The sequence below is a fragment of the Poecilia reticulata genome, linkage group LG5, assembly GCF_000633615.1.
Source record: "Poecilia reticulata strain Guanapo linkage group LG5, Guppy_female_1.0+MT, whole genome shotgun sequence".
NCBI classification, from domain to species: Eukaryota; Metazoa; Chordata; class Actinopteri; order Cyprinodontiformes; family Poeciliidae; genus Poecilia; species Poecilia reticulata.
The window spans coordinates 18,864,338-18,880,243 of NC_024335.1; the positions used below are offsets into that span (position 1 = coordinate 18,864,338).

General features: G+C 41.1%; 2 protein-coding genes across 8 annotated transcripts in view; both read left to right on the plus strand.

The window, feature by feature from the left end:
* Nucleotides 1-6,349, plus strand: part of cita (citron rho-interacting serine/threonine kinase a) — a 42,703-nt gene extending 36,354 nt beyond the window's left edge. For 6 of the 7 annotated variants that reach the window (XM_008409416.2, XM_008409419.2, XM_008409418.2 and 3 more), the window contains 7 exons: nt 6-114; nt 257-385; nt 510-590; nt 696-774; nt 1,910-2,092; nt 3,410-3,797; nt 4,466-6,349. In XM_008409416.2, coding sequence (XP_008407638.1) covers nt 6-114; nt 257-385; nt 510-590; nt 696-774; nt 1,910-2,092; nt 3,410-3,797; nt 4,466-4,489 — 993 coding nt within the window. In that variant the 3' untranslated portion in view covers nt 4,490-6,349. Of the gene's footprint in view, nt 1-5; nt 115-256; nt 386-509; nt 591-695; nt 775-1,909; nt 2,093-3,008; nt 3,336-3,409; nt 3,798-4,465 lie in introns of those variants that run through there. The other variant, XM_008409422.2, reaches the window with a different exon arrangement.
* Nucleotides 6,350-10,307: 3,958 nt separating this feature from the next.
* On the plus strand, nt 10,308-14,625 carry myl2a (myosin, light chain 2a, regulatory, cardiac, slow). Its single transcript, XM_008409415.2, has 7 exons — nt 10,308-11,054; nt 11,349-11,441; nt 12,060-12,135; nt 12,230-12,334; nt 13,225-13,303; nt 13,475-13,523; nt 13,757-14,625. The coding sequence occupies exons 1-7, from the start codon at nt 11,052-11,054 to the stop codon at nt 13,859-13,861; spliced, it is 510 nt and encodes a 169-aa protein (XP_008407637.1). The 5' UTR covers nt 10,308-11,051; the 3' UTR covers nt 13,862-14,625.
* The last annotated feature ends 1,281 nt before the right edge of the window (nt 14,626-15,906 follow it).

Genomic DNA, 15,906 nt, shown 5'->3' on the forward strand with positions numbered 1-15,906 from the left:
CGCAGGAGATTGAGACGTCGGAGCCGTGCAGCTGTATTCACTTCACTGGATACAGCATCATAATTGGCACAAATAAGTTCTACGAGATCGAGATGAAGCAGTATGTGCTGGAAGGTACGTGTCTTAATTTGAGCTGTTATTTCTTTATAACCAGATGGTTTTACACAAACGTTTACAGCAGAGAAGTTCTGTCACCGCAGCGCTTGAGCGTTCACACCTGAGTGAGCTAAATGTCTCTGGGGATTCGTTTCTGCAGAGTTCCTGGATAAAAATGACGTAACGCTGGCTTCGGCCGTCTTCGCTGCGTCCTCCCACAGCTTTCCCATCTCCATCATCCAAGTCACCACAGCCCCACAGAAGGATGAGTACCTGCTCTGTTTCCACGGTTTGACATTTGTTTATTTAGTTATGTGGTTATATACATTGAGAACACAATGCAACATTACCACCAAAGTGGAAAGGCGGTGTTTCCTGTTGGGTCTTTTAACTTCTGGACGTTTGTCTTGCAGAGTTTGGTGTATTTGTTGATGCGTATGGCCGCAGAAGTAGAACAGACGATATCAAATGGAGTCGTCTGCCTCTCTCATTTGGTAAATGTCAATCAGTTTGAGTGTCTCTTTTGGATGAATTGTAATTGATTTTAAAGGATAAAAAAAAACCAGTAATGATGTTGAATGCCATGTTGTTTTTTCCAGCCTACAGAGAGCCCTACCTGTTTGTGACTTACTTCAACTCTTTGGATGTTATTGAAATTCAAGGACATGCTGCTCTTGGGTAAGTTTTTTTTTTGTTTTGTTTTGTTTTTTTTTTTTTTGCTATTTTGCTTTTAAAAGATGTTTACGGTTTATTCATTTTTTATACAGTTTTTGGTATTCCTGTAATAAACTTTAATGTATTTTGGAATTGTATACTGTATGTTAAACTCTAAAGTGGAAGCAAAAATGATGCATGGTTTTCTTTTTTTTCTTTTTTTGGCTTTTACAAATTAAAATCTGAAAATTTTTGGAAGCCTTGATTTTATGTGATGGATCAGAAATGAGTTATGTATAAAGGCAGTTTCTTTCTGCCACTAGACAGGAAATTATGGGTCTTTTCCCCTCAAAAAAGATGTTTTTTCCCTTTCTGTTTTAGGGCTTAAAATGAAAATAAAACTGAATTGTGGTTCTTAAAATTCACAATCAAACAACGTATAGTGTATACTCCAAAACGTCAGGGCTGAGGATCTCATCTATTTTGCTGGTACAATTTTCTTTTTAGTTCTTTGGTTTTCAAATGTTAGTTACAGGGACTGACGAAATATAGCGCACAACTGTGAAGTGAAAAGAAACTGATTCAATTCTAAAAGAAAAAAATAACTGTTGTGGCATTAAATGTAGTAGCATATTATTACAGTTGTTACAAATGGTGATGGCTGTGGATAGGAACGTAGTGGTCAGTATTACAGCCAACCTGAAGCAGCCTGCGACTGAAGACACGGTCTGATGAGGAGGATCCTCTGAGTCGTCTGTAATGATGTTAAGTTTATGAAGAATCCTTTGTACAGGAACCCCAGCAGATTATGTGCAAAGTGATCCTCCTTTATCCGCTCGTTAAGCTTTTTTTAAGTCCCTGGCTCTGATGCTGCTATCCCTTATGAAGACTGGAAAAGGGATCACGCACGCCACTTATAGACGATGTACAGCATCCTGTTATAAACACTGAAAGAAGTACAGTCTGCTCTCTCACTTTTTGTAGACTACTTCAGTGTTGCACCTTCGGTTCAGTCCAAATAATGCAACATTTAAAATGCATTTACAAATCAAACTCGGAGAACAGCACAAGTTCTGCATATTTGTGCTGTTCTGTAGGAAAAAGTGAGGAAATGCTCCGGTCATTGTTTAAAATATTTTTTGCTTTCCCTGCTCTTCAGGTCACACTCGTATGCACACTTGGACATCCCAAACCCACGTTACCTTGGCCCAGCCATTTCCTCTGGGGCCATTTACTTGGCCTCATCCTACCAGAACAAACTGCGGGTCATTTGCTGCAAAGGCAACCTGGTGCAGAGTCAAGAAGGCGGAGGAGATCTGCAGCGCAACGGCTCGGGACGCAGGTAAGAGAGCTCGCCTTCACTTATGTCTTTCATTTAGGGACTGCTTTAGTGACATGCCATCCTCTTAAATTTTGGCCTGTTTCTGAGGTGCTATCCATTTTCATAACAGACAGAACATTATATTCCTGCCTTCAGTTTTCACAAAACACAGAATAAAAGATTAAAAACTTATATTATAAGGGAGCAACAGTCCTGCCAAAAAAAAGCTGAACAAAGATGTAAATTCTTTTTCTTGCCTGTTGAGATTTGATTAACTAGTCATTTAGTAAAAATAAATAAATATATATATATAACTTTTTTTCTCAGCACCTAAAATGTCTTGTTTTAGGTCGGCTTTGCAATATGAAGTTTCCATATTCATCTGTTTAATTACAGAAAGATATAAACAATACGGGAAAGTCCAACCGTCGTATCTTTCAGGAACATAAAGCAGCGAAGGACCTTGTAAAATTGTGGCTGAACACAAGAGTGTCCTTTCCCACGGTGAAACAAGTCCTTTACTGGTGTGAGCTGAAATGCTGCTCAGATAGGATGAAGCTATTAAAGCAACATCCAAAGCCAGATTCAATTTTACAAATATGTCCTTTATTCTGATTAAAATTAAAGGAAAATGTACCCATTTTTTCATTATTTTGGCATTTGAATTAAGATTATTAATGTTGGTCCTGCTAGCTGACCTAAAGCAAAGCAAAGCAAGGTTTGGAGTCTTTATGTAGAGTATTTTGATTTCAGCTGCACATTAGGTTCTGCATGTGGCTCAGAACAAGTTTAGAGCTGTGGGATGTTTCCACTCACTGGTTCTGGTTCATGTATGTGGCGCTGATGGGTCACTGGGCTTAGCTGGCACAGGTGGCGTTCGCACGTGGTGATGCTCCGAATGTTTTAATGAAAAATTAACATTTGTTTTGTTTTGCAGGAAATGTGGTCCAGTTTTTATCTGTCACAGATCGTAATTTTTGTATTTACTTGTTTTTAAATAATTTGTTGAAATACCTCATCTCGATAATAAACTTTAAAATAAAAAAATGTTTTTGCTGTTCTTGCGCTGACTGGTGTAAGGCTTCATTGACGCTCTTTATTTTGTTGTCAACCGCTAACTTAAATTCAATTCAGCAGCCTAAACGGAGCTGATGGGTTCAGTCGCCTCTAATCACAAACAATGCGCTTGTTAGCCGATTCAATTAGCGCTAGCATAAATCCATTCCTCCTCATCACGGCCTGACTCCTCCGGTGCCAAGCAGAGCCCAGACTTTAAACCTCTTTCACTCACTTAACGATGCACCATGTCTGTCTTTGCGCCTGGGTTCCTCCCCGCAGTCCCAACAAGCGTGGGCCGCCCTCCTACAATGAGCACATCTCCAAAAGGCTCGCTGCCAATCCTCTGGTCCACGGCGACCCCGGCACGCCCCACCGCTACAGAGAGGCCCGCACGGAGTTCCGGCGGGACAAGTCTCCGAGCCGCCCGCTGGAGAGAGAGAAGTCCCCCGGCAGGATGCTGGAGAGCCGGATAGTCGGGTCTCCCGGCAGGGCCATGGCTGACCCCAGGCTAGAACGTTCCCCAGGCAGGGCCATGGCTGACCCCCGCATGGACCGCTCCCCCGGCCGGATGATGGACGTTCGAAGGGAGAGGTCACCTGGAAGGTTCGAGGAGCGTCAGAGACTTCATACTGGCTCTGGGCGCACGCCCATAAACCCCGTCAACAAGGTTCGTCAACAGGATAAAGCTTTAGGTTCATGGCTCTTCGTGTTGTGCTTTACTTCGACTTCTCTTCGAGTAAACAAAACTTAAAGCACCTCAAATATTTATGGCTCCCAAAGAGATCCTTTATTTCCAGATTTCATGTTATGCTGTGCAGCTTTACGAGAAAGCGAATTGATTTATGGCCTTTCCTGTGAATTTGTCAAAAAATGTTAAGATTATTGTGGTAGATATTTTTAGTGCTTTGTGAAAGTATTCATATGACTTTAACATTTCCACATTTTGTCTCATTGCAACCACAAACATATTTTATTTTGACTGTGTTTAGTAGACCAACACGCAGTTGTGCAAAAGTACGAACTATAGAAGTGCAGTCTAGTCTGTCCCTGTGGGTCAATACTTTGTTTCTCCTTTTACACTTAATGCGTATTTTTAGTGGTTAAGACGCTAAAGCTTGTGGTGAGGACACTGTTAGTAAATCCATGGTGAAGCAGGTGCATGTTTTCCTAATATTGTGTAACCCTAGTCTATCACATAAACCCTGAATAAAGCACTTTGAAGTTTGCAAGTGTAATATTAGAAAATGTATTTTTAAAAAATCAACATCTGCAAGAGTTCTTAAATATTCCAACATTTAAAATGCTAAGATGTATTTTTTTGGTCTCCTCCTGCAGGTGTGGGACCAATCATCCGTCTAAGAATCAGCGGAGCCACGCACCCATCATGGAAGGAGAAGCTCATCTTTTTCAAAGAACCAGTGAGAACGTTGCAAACTCGTCCTGAAACACTGCCTATACTTTAGTACCTACACAGAAAACCAACCGTAGCTGTCGGATACTAAAGGTAGTATTGGAGAAAACAAAGAGACATCCTTCAGATTAGGCTATATTTTCAATGAAGAACAAAATGTCATACTGGCCACATAAACCTGGTCATTATGACGTTTTTAGCACATGTTAATAATTTGCAAAGGAAAAACCTAAGGTGCAGGTTTTCACATCAAGTCTGGACTTGGTTGGTTTTGCTACTTTCAGATACAACTTCACCTGCTGCTTACTACAACATAAGCACAGTCATAGAAACCCAACCTTAAAGTCATTCGCAGCCACCAGTGATGAATGGTTTAAATTGGTTAAAATCAACATCATTAAATTCGGCTCCGTTCCGCCTCAAACTCCTTAACTACAGATCAGGGCAGACGTGTAGCATGGCCTCCACACACAGTCGGTTAATTACAATCATCTTCAGCTGGTCATCTGTCCACGCCTGTCGGGCCGCAGCCACAAAGCAAGCAGAGAAAAAGTTCAGTATCGCCCTGGATCACCGTTTGTCCTCCTGACAGGTCAACACTAAAAAAAAAAAATAAAAAAAAATGCACTACCCACAGCCCGCACCCCCAGCAGCAATGGAGCAGTATCTTTCTAATCCTTCAGAACACAATCTGAGTGTAAATAGATGAGACATAATTTTATATATATATTCTGAGAGGGAATTTTCAAGGCTGGAAAAAGCCGTGTCTATTTTTGTTAAAGAACAAAGTGATAAAATAGTCCTCTTGAATGTCCGATGAGTATTCTTTTAACATGTCCTAACGCGTCTTTATCAAGTGAGTGATTGTATCTGGATCTGACTCGTGTATGCACTTCCATCTGTCAAAAAGGAAAAAAACCTCAGTACTGAATCATATATGAAGGAATGAAGAAGAAGAAGAAAAAAGAAGAAACAATCATGTTTGGAGTTTAAAACATTAGTACCTGAGCATTTCTTTTTGTACAGTGTTCCTTACTGTTGTATATAAACTGAAAATGTTCAAAGTGAAGATGGAAAAGATTTTTTTGTTTGTTTTTGTTTTTTCTCTCCCGATTCGTAAACGGCATGGATATGTATATCTGAAACGAAACGGAGTGTTGTCTTCTGCTTCTGCCTCATCGAGTTCCACAACCTTACAAAGCACGTAAATATTAACTGCCTTGTGTGAACTATCTGCTCAGTGAAGTCATGTGACGATGACTAAATCCTAGCCTTTTTTATTATTATTTTGAGTTGAGACATCCACTTCATTCAGAAGATCAGTAAAATTACCCATCCATGTTGATTCAAAAGACACATTTATTTCTGAACATCGGTTTTCAGTCATGGTTCTTGAATGTAAGCAGATGAGATACCTCACTTTGACTTGCCCAGTTTTTCCTTCTCGGCAGTAAGGCGCTCAGTTTGAAGTTATTTCTGGAATTTTTTAAAACTCCTTTATGAACTTAAAAGCCCTTCCTTCCTGAATGTATTAAAAGTCAAGAAGATGGAGCTGATTTTACCGGTGTTTAACAAAATGCAACAGATTGCACACATTTCCAGCTGGTCTCTGCAGGACTCTGTACAAAAGGGTTGCCCGCATATTTTAATTTTAATTTTTCTACTTCATCGTCTTTATGCTTTACATATTCCGGATCATAATGCTCTTATGCTGGATATGATATTGATGTCTGCTAACAAATGTTTAATTAGCATTTCCTGTAGAGATTTTGTCACAGAATATTAAATATTATAACCATTGTCTTTCACTTATGATTTGTATTGTTGTTTTTTTGTGTGCTTTGCTGTCATAAATTGCAGGAAAACAACTTGGCTCTTCTCCTTTACAGTCACACTGCAAGCCTAAAGTTTGGAAACTTCAGATTTGTACAAAAATGTCAAACTTTGATTGGTTTACTTAGGTTCAAATAAACAATTAATACATCAAAAATAAATATTACTATAATTTTTTTTTCTTTGTTTAAATTTTTTTTACTGCTTGGGACTTTTCCTGTTTGATAAATGTTTGTTAAATTGTGCGTATCAGTGGAAACGGTCTGATCATAACTTGAAGTTGCTTCATAGCTTTTGGTCTGTAGTGTGCTTGAGTAAATTAGAATATCATCTGAAATTTACTTCAGTAATTTGTTCAAAAAGCAAACTCTTAATATCAAACACAGCATTCTTTTATGTTGATCAGTTTTTCAGAAAATTTGAATAAAACAGTTTAGAAGAATGTCTAATGCGTTAAAGTTATGGCGTACTCAGTCCTGAGGAAATGACTTGACTAGCTGACGATCTTTACGGTCATCCACTACGAGGGTTGCCCACAGAAGGTCACGGTTATCGAAGGTGGATGTTCTGTGTACGGTTTCCAGGTATATTAATGGAAAGTCGAGTGGGGGAAAAAAATACGTAGGAGAAGCATACACAACAGGGATAACTTTTGTGCACGTTATCCCTCCTAGAACTTGATTGAGCTTCAAAGTGAGCTCAGCTACCTACCAGGAAAAGTTGAGAACAGTTCATGCTTCCCTCTGTTGACTTGTTTTTTTTAGGGTTCATATTTCATTTTCCAGCACAACTTGGCACCTTGATTTGCTAGCAACCTTTAACGTGTCTACTGATGTTGATGTAGACAACCATAGGATGTCTGCCTCCATGCTAACCTGCACTGATGCAGTAGATCTTCCAAATCTATACAGCAAGAAAATGCTTTGCAGTAGGTTAAAATTGTCATTCTATAGAAATCTGACTTTCACTTCTTGAATTAACATGAAAATGTACTTTTCAATGATATTTAGATTTTAGATTTACCTATGCGTTTCTAAAGAAGGCCAAAGTGTCCCACAGCAGGATCCGTTTTCCTCGTCACTCCTGCCTTCCAGACTCTTGAAGACAGCCGGTGAAAAGGCCATTTTGTCCAGGCCCATTGTGCTCCAGAGGCTGCTCTATTTTTAGGTGTCCAGCATTCAGTCGATGTGACAATGGCTTGCCATTTCGTCCCTGGTAGCTGCAGCGGCTGTTCGGATCCAAGAGGGGTACAGAAGGAGAGTTTTAACAACCCCGTGTGTCTCTTTGGTTAACAATAACTTGTCTAAATCTGACCTCCTTGTATGCGCCACGCTGTGAGATGATACCGCTTGGCAGCTGCTAGGAGGTTCATCCACACAAGCGTGTATGTGACAGTGGGAGGCCCCGGGTGTGTGAAGGCCTTTCAGCGCCTCGCCTTATATAGACGAAACACCTGTGGCCTCACCTCCTAACCCCGGCCCGCTTAGCTCATTTTCACACACTGACGCTTTTCTTGACCGGCGGAGCCTCAAGTGACACCGGATGACTCGCTAATGATGCATTGAGACATGGCACATTGTAAGGACGTGTTCGGTGTCGGCAGTGTCGCACTTCAGTATGTCGCGCCTGCTGCCGATGACATCCTCAGAGCTTTGTTTCAAATGCTCTGCTATGCTAACAACACTGCTCCTTAGATGAAGATTGGCTTCCCCTTAAGACATCCGCTCATATTTCTTTTGAGTGTACCTTTCTGTGTTTTTCTTGTTGCTTTTTGCTCTTTATTGGTATGCTGAAATAGATGCTCATCATTGGGCATCTTTGTCATTTTGCTTGCTTTATGACTACTTCAGGTTCAAAATTTGATGGTTTATGCCAGGATATACCGGCCAGTCATCATTTCACCATAGTTGGTGCCTTTTCTGATGTCATCAACCCAAATATTCACAAATTGACTGTACAATTAGAAGAATTGTACAGTTTTTAGTGTAATTTTTAAAACACAAAAACTACTACCTAGCTGCGTTTTTGCTGTCTGTTTGGAAATGGAAACAAAATGCATCACTCAATAGTTTCTTTAATGACTGAATCACAGCAGCTGCATTCAGGTTGTAGTAAGCACAATGTGTCACACTATTTACATGACTGTGTTAGGGGAGAGAGGTAAGCCAACACCAGTGATGTGAAGAAGCTGGTGTGAAATGTGAGCAAGTTTGGCTCTAACTCAGTCCTGACAGCTCAGTAAATTACTTGTAATGACCTGGTGAATCTCATCCCTTTTTCCAAAGGGAACAAAAATGATTAGTGCTTGTATCAGTCTATCAAATTAAGAGCTTATTATGATGTTGTTGGTGAGAGTCTGAATTCACAGGGCTAATTTCCAGCCTTCACCAGGCTGAAAGTTGTCAGAGCTTTAATAAGTGTAAATCTTTGAAGCGTAGATTCTCAGACGCGTTTCGCTTTGAACCTTCTTTCCCCCGTCTATGAATCTAGCTCGTTGTTTTCTGACAAATTGTCCAAACTAATGAGCTTTTTGAAGACAATGTATTCAGGACAAGCTCTTAAAGTTGATGCCGTAGCATAGAAACATTTAAAAAGTTCTGTTTAAAAATCAGATCACCTCATGCAGCAAAACGAGAGCGTAGCTGTCTGATCGATGGCAGAAACGTATGAATGTAGCAGCGCCGCACTTTAACAACTTGAGGGAGAAGTCTAGTCACAGCAGTTTTAATTTTAAGTCTCAGACCTGTGGCACAACTCACTGAGTACTAAGAAGACATTTTGGTGTCGATTACTTACAGATGTAGACGAGCACATGTACTGTGATGTAGTTATTGTATGTTGGCAGTAAGTGTCTGGTAGTTATTTTTGCTTTGATCAGGGTTTCTGATTGCCACAAACAAGGATCTGAATCTGAATAAAAATAACAAATATAAGGATTTTAATTAAAGATGTACAAGTTGATTTTTAGGTGAATTTTATCTAAATATGTGTATCCATCATTCATAAAAATATATCTACAACAAATAGACTTATGCAATGGAAATGTGCTACTGGTATTGGGTCTTAGGGGTTGAACGACTACATATTCTTTAAGGTCGACTACATCATGATAATAGTCGATGTCGACTAGTCGCGGTGACGTAAGCGCAAAATGCTTCGTAACTACTTGGAGGCTTCATCAGGTATTTTCACGGCAAATATTGACACCCACCTCCCCTTCTCCCGCTTTTACTAAGTCTATTATGGAGAATTAAAAGAGCAATAAACAGATCATTCTTCGTGAGCAGCGGAGAAAACACCGGCTGATACTGATGATCTCTGGATAGCTACTCGTATAGGAGTCAAATTATCACACTGACCACAATGGTGCTTTTGGAACATCATAAACCAAACTTATTATGAACGGATCCCGTTTGGTTACAGTTGAATTCAACGAAACCACCTGCTGCTCCTCCGTCCGATGCGCAGCAGGAAGCTCTGCTGACTCAGCAGCGGCTCTCTGAACCGACATGCAGACGGCGGCAGAGATCGCCTCCATCAGACCCTCCGGATGAAGCTTGGACTTAGTTTACAGATGTTGTTAAACCATATTTTTATAAGAGCGTAAAGCTGCCAGGTTAGAAACTTCAATACGCAGGGACCGGTGACGCTGATCAGTTGGGGGTAGTTGAGGGATAAAAAAAAACCTGACACGTTGTTGTCGCACATTACTCCGTAGTCCTTTTTTTTTTCTTTTTTAAGGATTTTTTTCGGTACTAGTTTATTTGACAGCAATCTGACTGTAAGGGGGCAGAGAGAGCGGAGAGAGGCCAGGGCCCAGCGAATGGAGGACGGGAGTCGGACTCCTGACCGCGGGCTAAAGTCTCCACATGCGGGGCGCCGCGCAACGCCCCTATTGCGGTAGCCTTTGCTGTAATTTAGTTTCTCTTTGTTAAATTATTTACATTTTTATACAAATTGAGCTTTCTGACGAACTCACCTAGTCCATCTTCTTTCATTTCCTTGGAAAAATTTGTTTTGTCACGTGATTGCGACTAGTCGATGGCCCAGAAAAAAAGTCATTGCAGAGAAAAGAATCGACTAGTCGACTAATTGGTGCAACCCCTATTAGGTCTTGACTTGGACATATAAAGCGAAATTATAGGTTGGACCCAATAAAAACAAAACAACATTTTTTTTGTCAGGAAATGTTTTGATTAAAATAATATTGCTCACTTATCTTGTCGTGCATTCAGTGGAGGTTTGACTGCTTCCTGTCCACCTTTGCTGTAGTTTACGCAGAAATAGACTGAACCGCATCATAAACGCTACACCAGGTTTCATCCTGTCGAACTTTTAAATATCAAACTTTCAGACAAAGAAAACGATCAAGCGTGGCAACCTTCAGCCTGCTCTTGTTGCTCTGGACTGGTTCCTCCAGCCTCTCTCCTGTGTCGACCTATAGACGGCACAAGAGAGATGCCCGTCACGTCATGTCAGCGTTGTGTTTTCCCTCTGAGAGCCCGCAGCACTATAAGTGTTGTATAAAGCGTCATTTACCTGTCACTTCCTAAAGAGGACATAGTTTATAAATATCATCCAGTGGAGCTGTGGCTCGGGGACTACAAAAAGGCCACCCACGATCGCCCCCATTGTTCACTGGCATCATTGTCGGTCTGACATCCCAGCTGCTCGGCCATGGTAAGTCGGCATGTGTGACATGTTTGTTACTGTAAGGACAGGTGTGTTTTCTTGGCTTTGGAGATGCTGCTGTCAGAGTGGACAGCTGGTGGAAAATAACTCTGTTATATTGTGGGATAAATTTTGTCCTTTCGTTCATAATCTTTACCGGCCAAAAGGTGGAAGTGCGTAAAATGTGCTTGTTTACATTCTTAAAGCGATCCTCTAAGGACACTTTTTAGCTGATTAAGGTGCTGTATTTAAAAACATCTAGTTTATGCTTTTTTTATTTTTTATTTTAATTCATGTCAAAAGGCCCCCAAGAAAGCCAAGAAGAGGGCGGCGGAGGGAGCCAACTCCAATGTGTTCTCCATGTTCGAGCAGGCCCAGATCCAGGAATTCAAAGAGGTGAGCGCGGCTCGGAATGATTCAATTCCCTCTGAAACCCAAACGTCTCTGCGCAGCCTGAATACAGTTCTCACACACACACACACACACACACACGCACACGCACACACACACACACACACACACACACACACACACACNCACACACACACACACACACACACACACACACACACACACACACACACACACACACACACACACACACACCGAGGGCTCCGGCTACTTTCCCTCCTTGTCTTTCCATTTCTATTGTTCACGGCCTCAGTATGCCCACCTGTCTATTTTCATGCCTCGGGCTTGGCAACAGCGGAGCTCGCGGTATGTCGGTATGAAGGTCGGCGGTGCCCAAACATTCAGACTGTGTCATCAGCGATTAGGCCGCAGATGAACGGCTGCGCGCGCCCCGGATGCCGCACGCGATCCTAAGGGGGTTTACAAGTTATAAATACTTAAGTCTTCATCTGTGAATGCAGTTCAGAAAAAAAGAAAATTCATTTAAATTGAGAGTTTAAGCATTACTGTTACAGAGATGGCTTGAAACAATCGCTTTAAAAAAAATAAAGTAATAATAATAATAATGAAAGTAATGGAGCTTTCTCTCTGCTCTGATCTCAGGCCTTCACAATCATGGACCAGAACAGAGACGGCTTCATTGACAAGAACGATCTGAGGGACACCTTCGCTGCTCTTGGTACGTCGACATGCGCGTTCAAGGATCGTAGGGACGTTAGTCCTCAAGTGCCGACGATCCGTCTGCTCATTATGTAGTGTGTTTGCTCCCGAAGGACGTCTGAATGTGAAGCAGGAAGAGATCGACGACATGCTCAAAGAGGCTCCTGGTCCCATCAACTTCACAGTATTCCTCACAATGTTTGGTGAGAAGCTGAAAGGTAAGAACATGAGCAGTGGTTAAGCTACTCTGAGTTATCTCTCTGAGCTAAATATGCACTGCAGAAGTGAGATGGAAACCATTTCCAGTCAGAGTAATTCTGATATAAAAGTAAAGTGGCTTTTTTTTTTTTTAAGTTACCAGTGACACATATTAGAAACGTATTCTGTTGCTTTAGAAGATTTTGTCACCTGCAGTCAGAGCAGAGGATGTTAACATCTCCACATCCAGGCTTCAGAATAACACCACATGCATAAAGCTGATGCTGTTCACACTGCATCAGGCTCCAATGTGGACCATCATGTAGAAAAACAAACCAGACGTTACCGCAAAGTCACTCCTACAGGGTCTTTTATGAATGAAGAAATTATACTTTGGCATCACACAAAAACAAAATTGCTTCACTGATTGACTGCTTTGGTTCACGAGCCTAATAGCTGCAGGAGGAAAACTTGAGCAGCAGAAGTGCTGTCCTTATCAGGGTCTGCTGTTTACAGATATTTATATTTTTCCACCTTTTCGACACCACTGACATTGCTTCTCTGCTTCAGTTAAAAACCCCACAATCCTGCACAACATGGCCAGCCCTGGAACACATAAACGGCAACAAGATGGAAATCAATATCTGCTGTGGAAATCAATATCTGCTATTAATATTAGTCCAGTTTTAGCAATATGTAAAAAAAATAAAATAAAATAAAATGTACCAACATCAGCCGAAACAGATGTTCATGCTGTGACACATCATGAATCGTATAGCAGTGAAATAGGAGCTCATTCCAGACATACTGACCTACTTCTCTAACTGCAAGAAGAGCAACTAAATAATCTAAATGGTCATTAAAAGTAAGTGTGTTTGAAGAGTGGTGATGGCTGCTTTAATGACTCCAGGTGCGGATCCGGAGGAGACCATCCTCAATGCGTTTAAAGTCTTCGACCCCGAGGGAAAAGGCATACTGAAGAAAGACTAGTGAGTGTCAGGAGGACGCACGCCTAACTCCACACGAGATTGCAAATTCATTGAAAGCAACGCTGTGTTCGCCTTCTCTCGCTGTTTATGACGCTCTGTTTATGCAGTTGTTCATCCCAGTTCACAATGAGTGTCGCTCTGAAGACTTTTTTTTCTTCCTTCTCTTTCCAGCGTGACACAGATGCTAACAACGCAGGCCGACCGATTCTCCTCTGAAGAGGTACATTGTGGAGTTTTACGCTAATTGTCGCCATTATCGCTGATTACTGGGTGCGAGTGGGTGACTGAAAAAGAATGAACGTCATTATGACGGTCGCACGTGTCCACGTCGGGCACATTTTCTTCTAGAATAATGAAAAGAAAAAGAAAAAAAAATCAAGAAATGGTGGTGAATCATCTCGGCTTTTGATGCAGATTGAGTGATGAGGCGTTCTCGTGTGTTTCACCGGTTAGATGGAGCAGATGTTTACCGCCTTCCCCCCTGATGTGGCTGGAAACCTGGACTACAAGAACCTGGTGCACATCATTACTCACGGAGAGGAAAAAGACCAAGAGTGAACCTTTTTCATCATGTTTTTTTTTTTTTTAAGTAACTCTATAGGCTAAAAGTGAGAAATGCAAGCTTTTTGCTTATGTTAGCTTCATTGTTTCTGTACAGTCAGACTAAAAAACAACAAAGATACTTCCAAAATATTTTTCTCAAAACAAATGCAGACAGCTAAGAGTTTAATTGCAACAAGATGTTTTTCTTCTGTTTCCGGTATATTTTTGAGACTAATTATCATATATTTATCCTAATTTTGATGACCAAAAGCTACTATTGTCTGTTTTTACAGTGCCTTCAAACTTATTCGCATCCCTTGAGCTTTTCCACCGTTTGCCATGTTCCCACTACAAACATCAGTTTTGTTGGCATGCCAACACAATCGTGCATAATAGTGCAAACAGAAGGAAAATGATGCACGGTTCTCAAAGTTTTTTTTTTCTTTTAAATAAAAATCTGAAAAGTGTGTCATGCATTTTCAGTTCACCCTTTACTTTGATGCCCCTGAGTTCAAGCAGCTTCCTTCAGAAGCCTCCTAATGAGTTAGCATGAACATACCAAACCCCACTGTGGCGAACGGTAGTGGCAGCATCATGCAGTAGAGATGCTTTTCCTGAGCTTGGGAAAAGAATTGCATTAATTACAAAAAAATTATTGATGTTTGTTGTTGTAACTTGGCAAGACAAAAAAAAGTGGACAAGTTTAAGGGATGTGCGTACTTTTGCAAAGCACTAAATGAAGTGCATGCATGTAAGAAAAATAAACATACTTAAACTCAGCTACCAGCCTGTGTTTGTAGCACCTGTACTTCATAAATGACTACACCAGAAGCTCCTGTTAGTGACAGACTTAGAGGAGAACTTGGGAATAGCAGCTTTTCTGTTCATCTTAAATCCCAGAGAGCTGAATCCAGAGACCATGCTTGGAATTAGAGATGTACAGTGTGGAAATGTACTGCACAGTGGGCTCTTAACAATATGTGACTGCTGAAACACATGACTTCACTCGCACAAAGGCCTGTTGTTACTTTGGAGTCGAGCTGCTGCGACGACTCTATGCTCATGAACGGATGACACCGTCTTCATCCGTCTCACTTGTCAGACCTGCTGCTGTAGTGCATTGTTGTGAAATCTCTGGCTGCTCCAGCTGAAGTTGATGGTGAAGGAGCCTCAGGCGCCAAGCTCCTTTGACGATGGATGAGGGTTTAGATCACATTTTGTGTTTTAGACGTTTGACATTCTGCAGAGAAAGGGAGAGAAAAAAAAAAGACTTTCATATTCAGATTAAAGCGTGGACGCCTTGGGCGGTGGCTCTGAGGCTTATTCTGGTCTGCGTCTGCTTTGTGTAAAGTCACATGGAAGTGGACTTGATATGAGTGTCTGTGGGTTTCTGGCAGGATAAGAAATGTCTGTTTTTATTAAAAATTCAAAACTCTTCACGGATTACTGCACGCTAGTAAATAAAGCTCCTTAGGATCCACTCTATGTTGGAAATGCAATTGCTATGTATTTCCAGACTGAATAGCAGGACAAATCCAAAACAGGAAACACAAATAAATTATGCTGATTACATGGCGGGTCCTAACTAATACACAGAGACACAATGAACTCGGCTCCGAAGTTGACACAAAAAAAAATCTTGGAATAAAATGGTCCATGATGCATCCATCAATTTACTTACTGGAATAAAAAGACTCTAAAGAAACCTTTTACCAAAGTAAGTCAATGTTTCATATAGATCACCTTTCTCAGATAAGTCACAAGATGTTTCACAAATGGAGTTTGACCATTTTTTAAGAGGCAAGAAGCAAATTAGATGATGCAGAATACTTTGACAAAGGTTCCTGCAGAACAACACAAGTTAAACAACCAGCGCTGTGATGGATGTGTAGATCAAAGCACATTGTGTGTGTTAAATTGGCTAAGTTACTTATAGCTCCGACATCAAATTAGAAGCAAACGTTTCTGTGGGAGGAAACCAAAGTACTGAGGTAGAAAATGAGCAAACCCACAGAGAAAGGCTGCAACTGATCAGTGATAACCCCCTGACCACTGCCCAG

Coding starts and splice junctions, on each gene's coding strand:
- myl2a (XM_008409415.2), top strand. Junction 11,442..12,059: donor AGATCCAGGAATTCAAAGAG/GTGAGCGCGGCT, acceptor CTCTGATCTCAG/GCCTTCACAATCATGGACCA. Junction 12,335..13,224: donor GTTTGGTGAGAAGCTGAAAG/GTAAGAACATGA, acceptor TAATGACTCCAG/GTGCGGATCCGGAGGAGACC.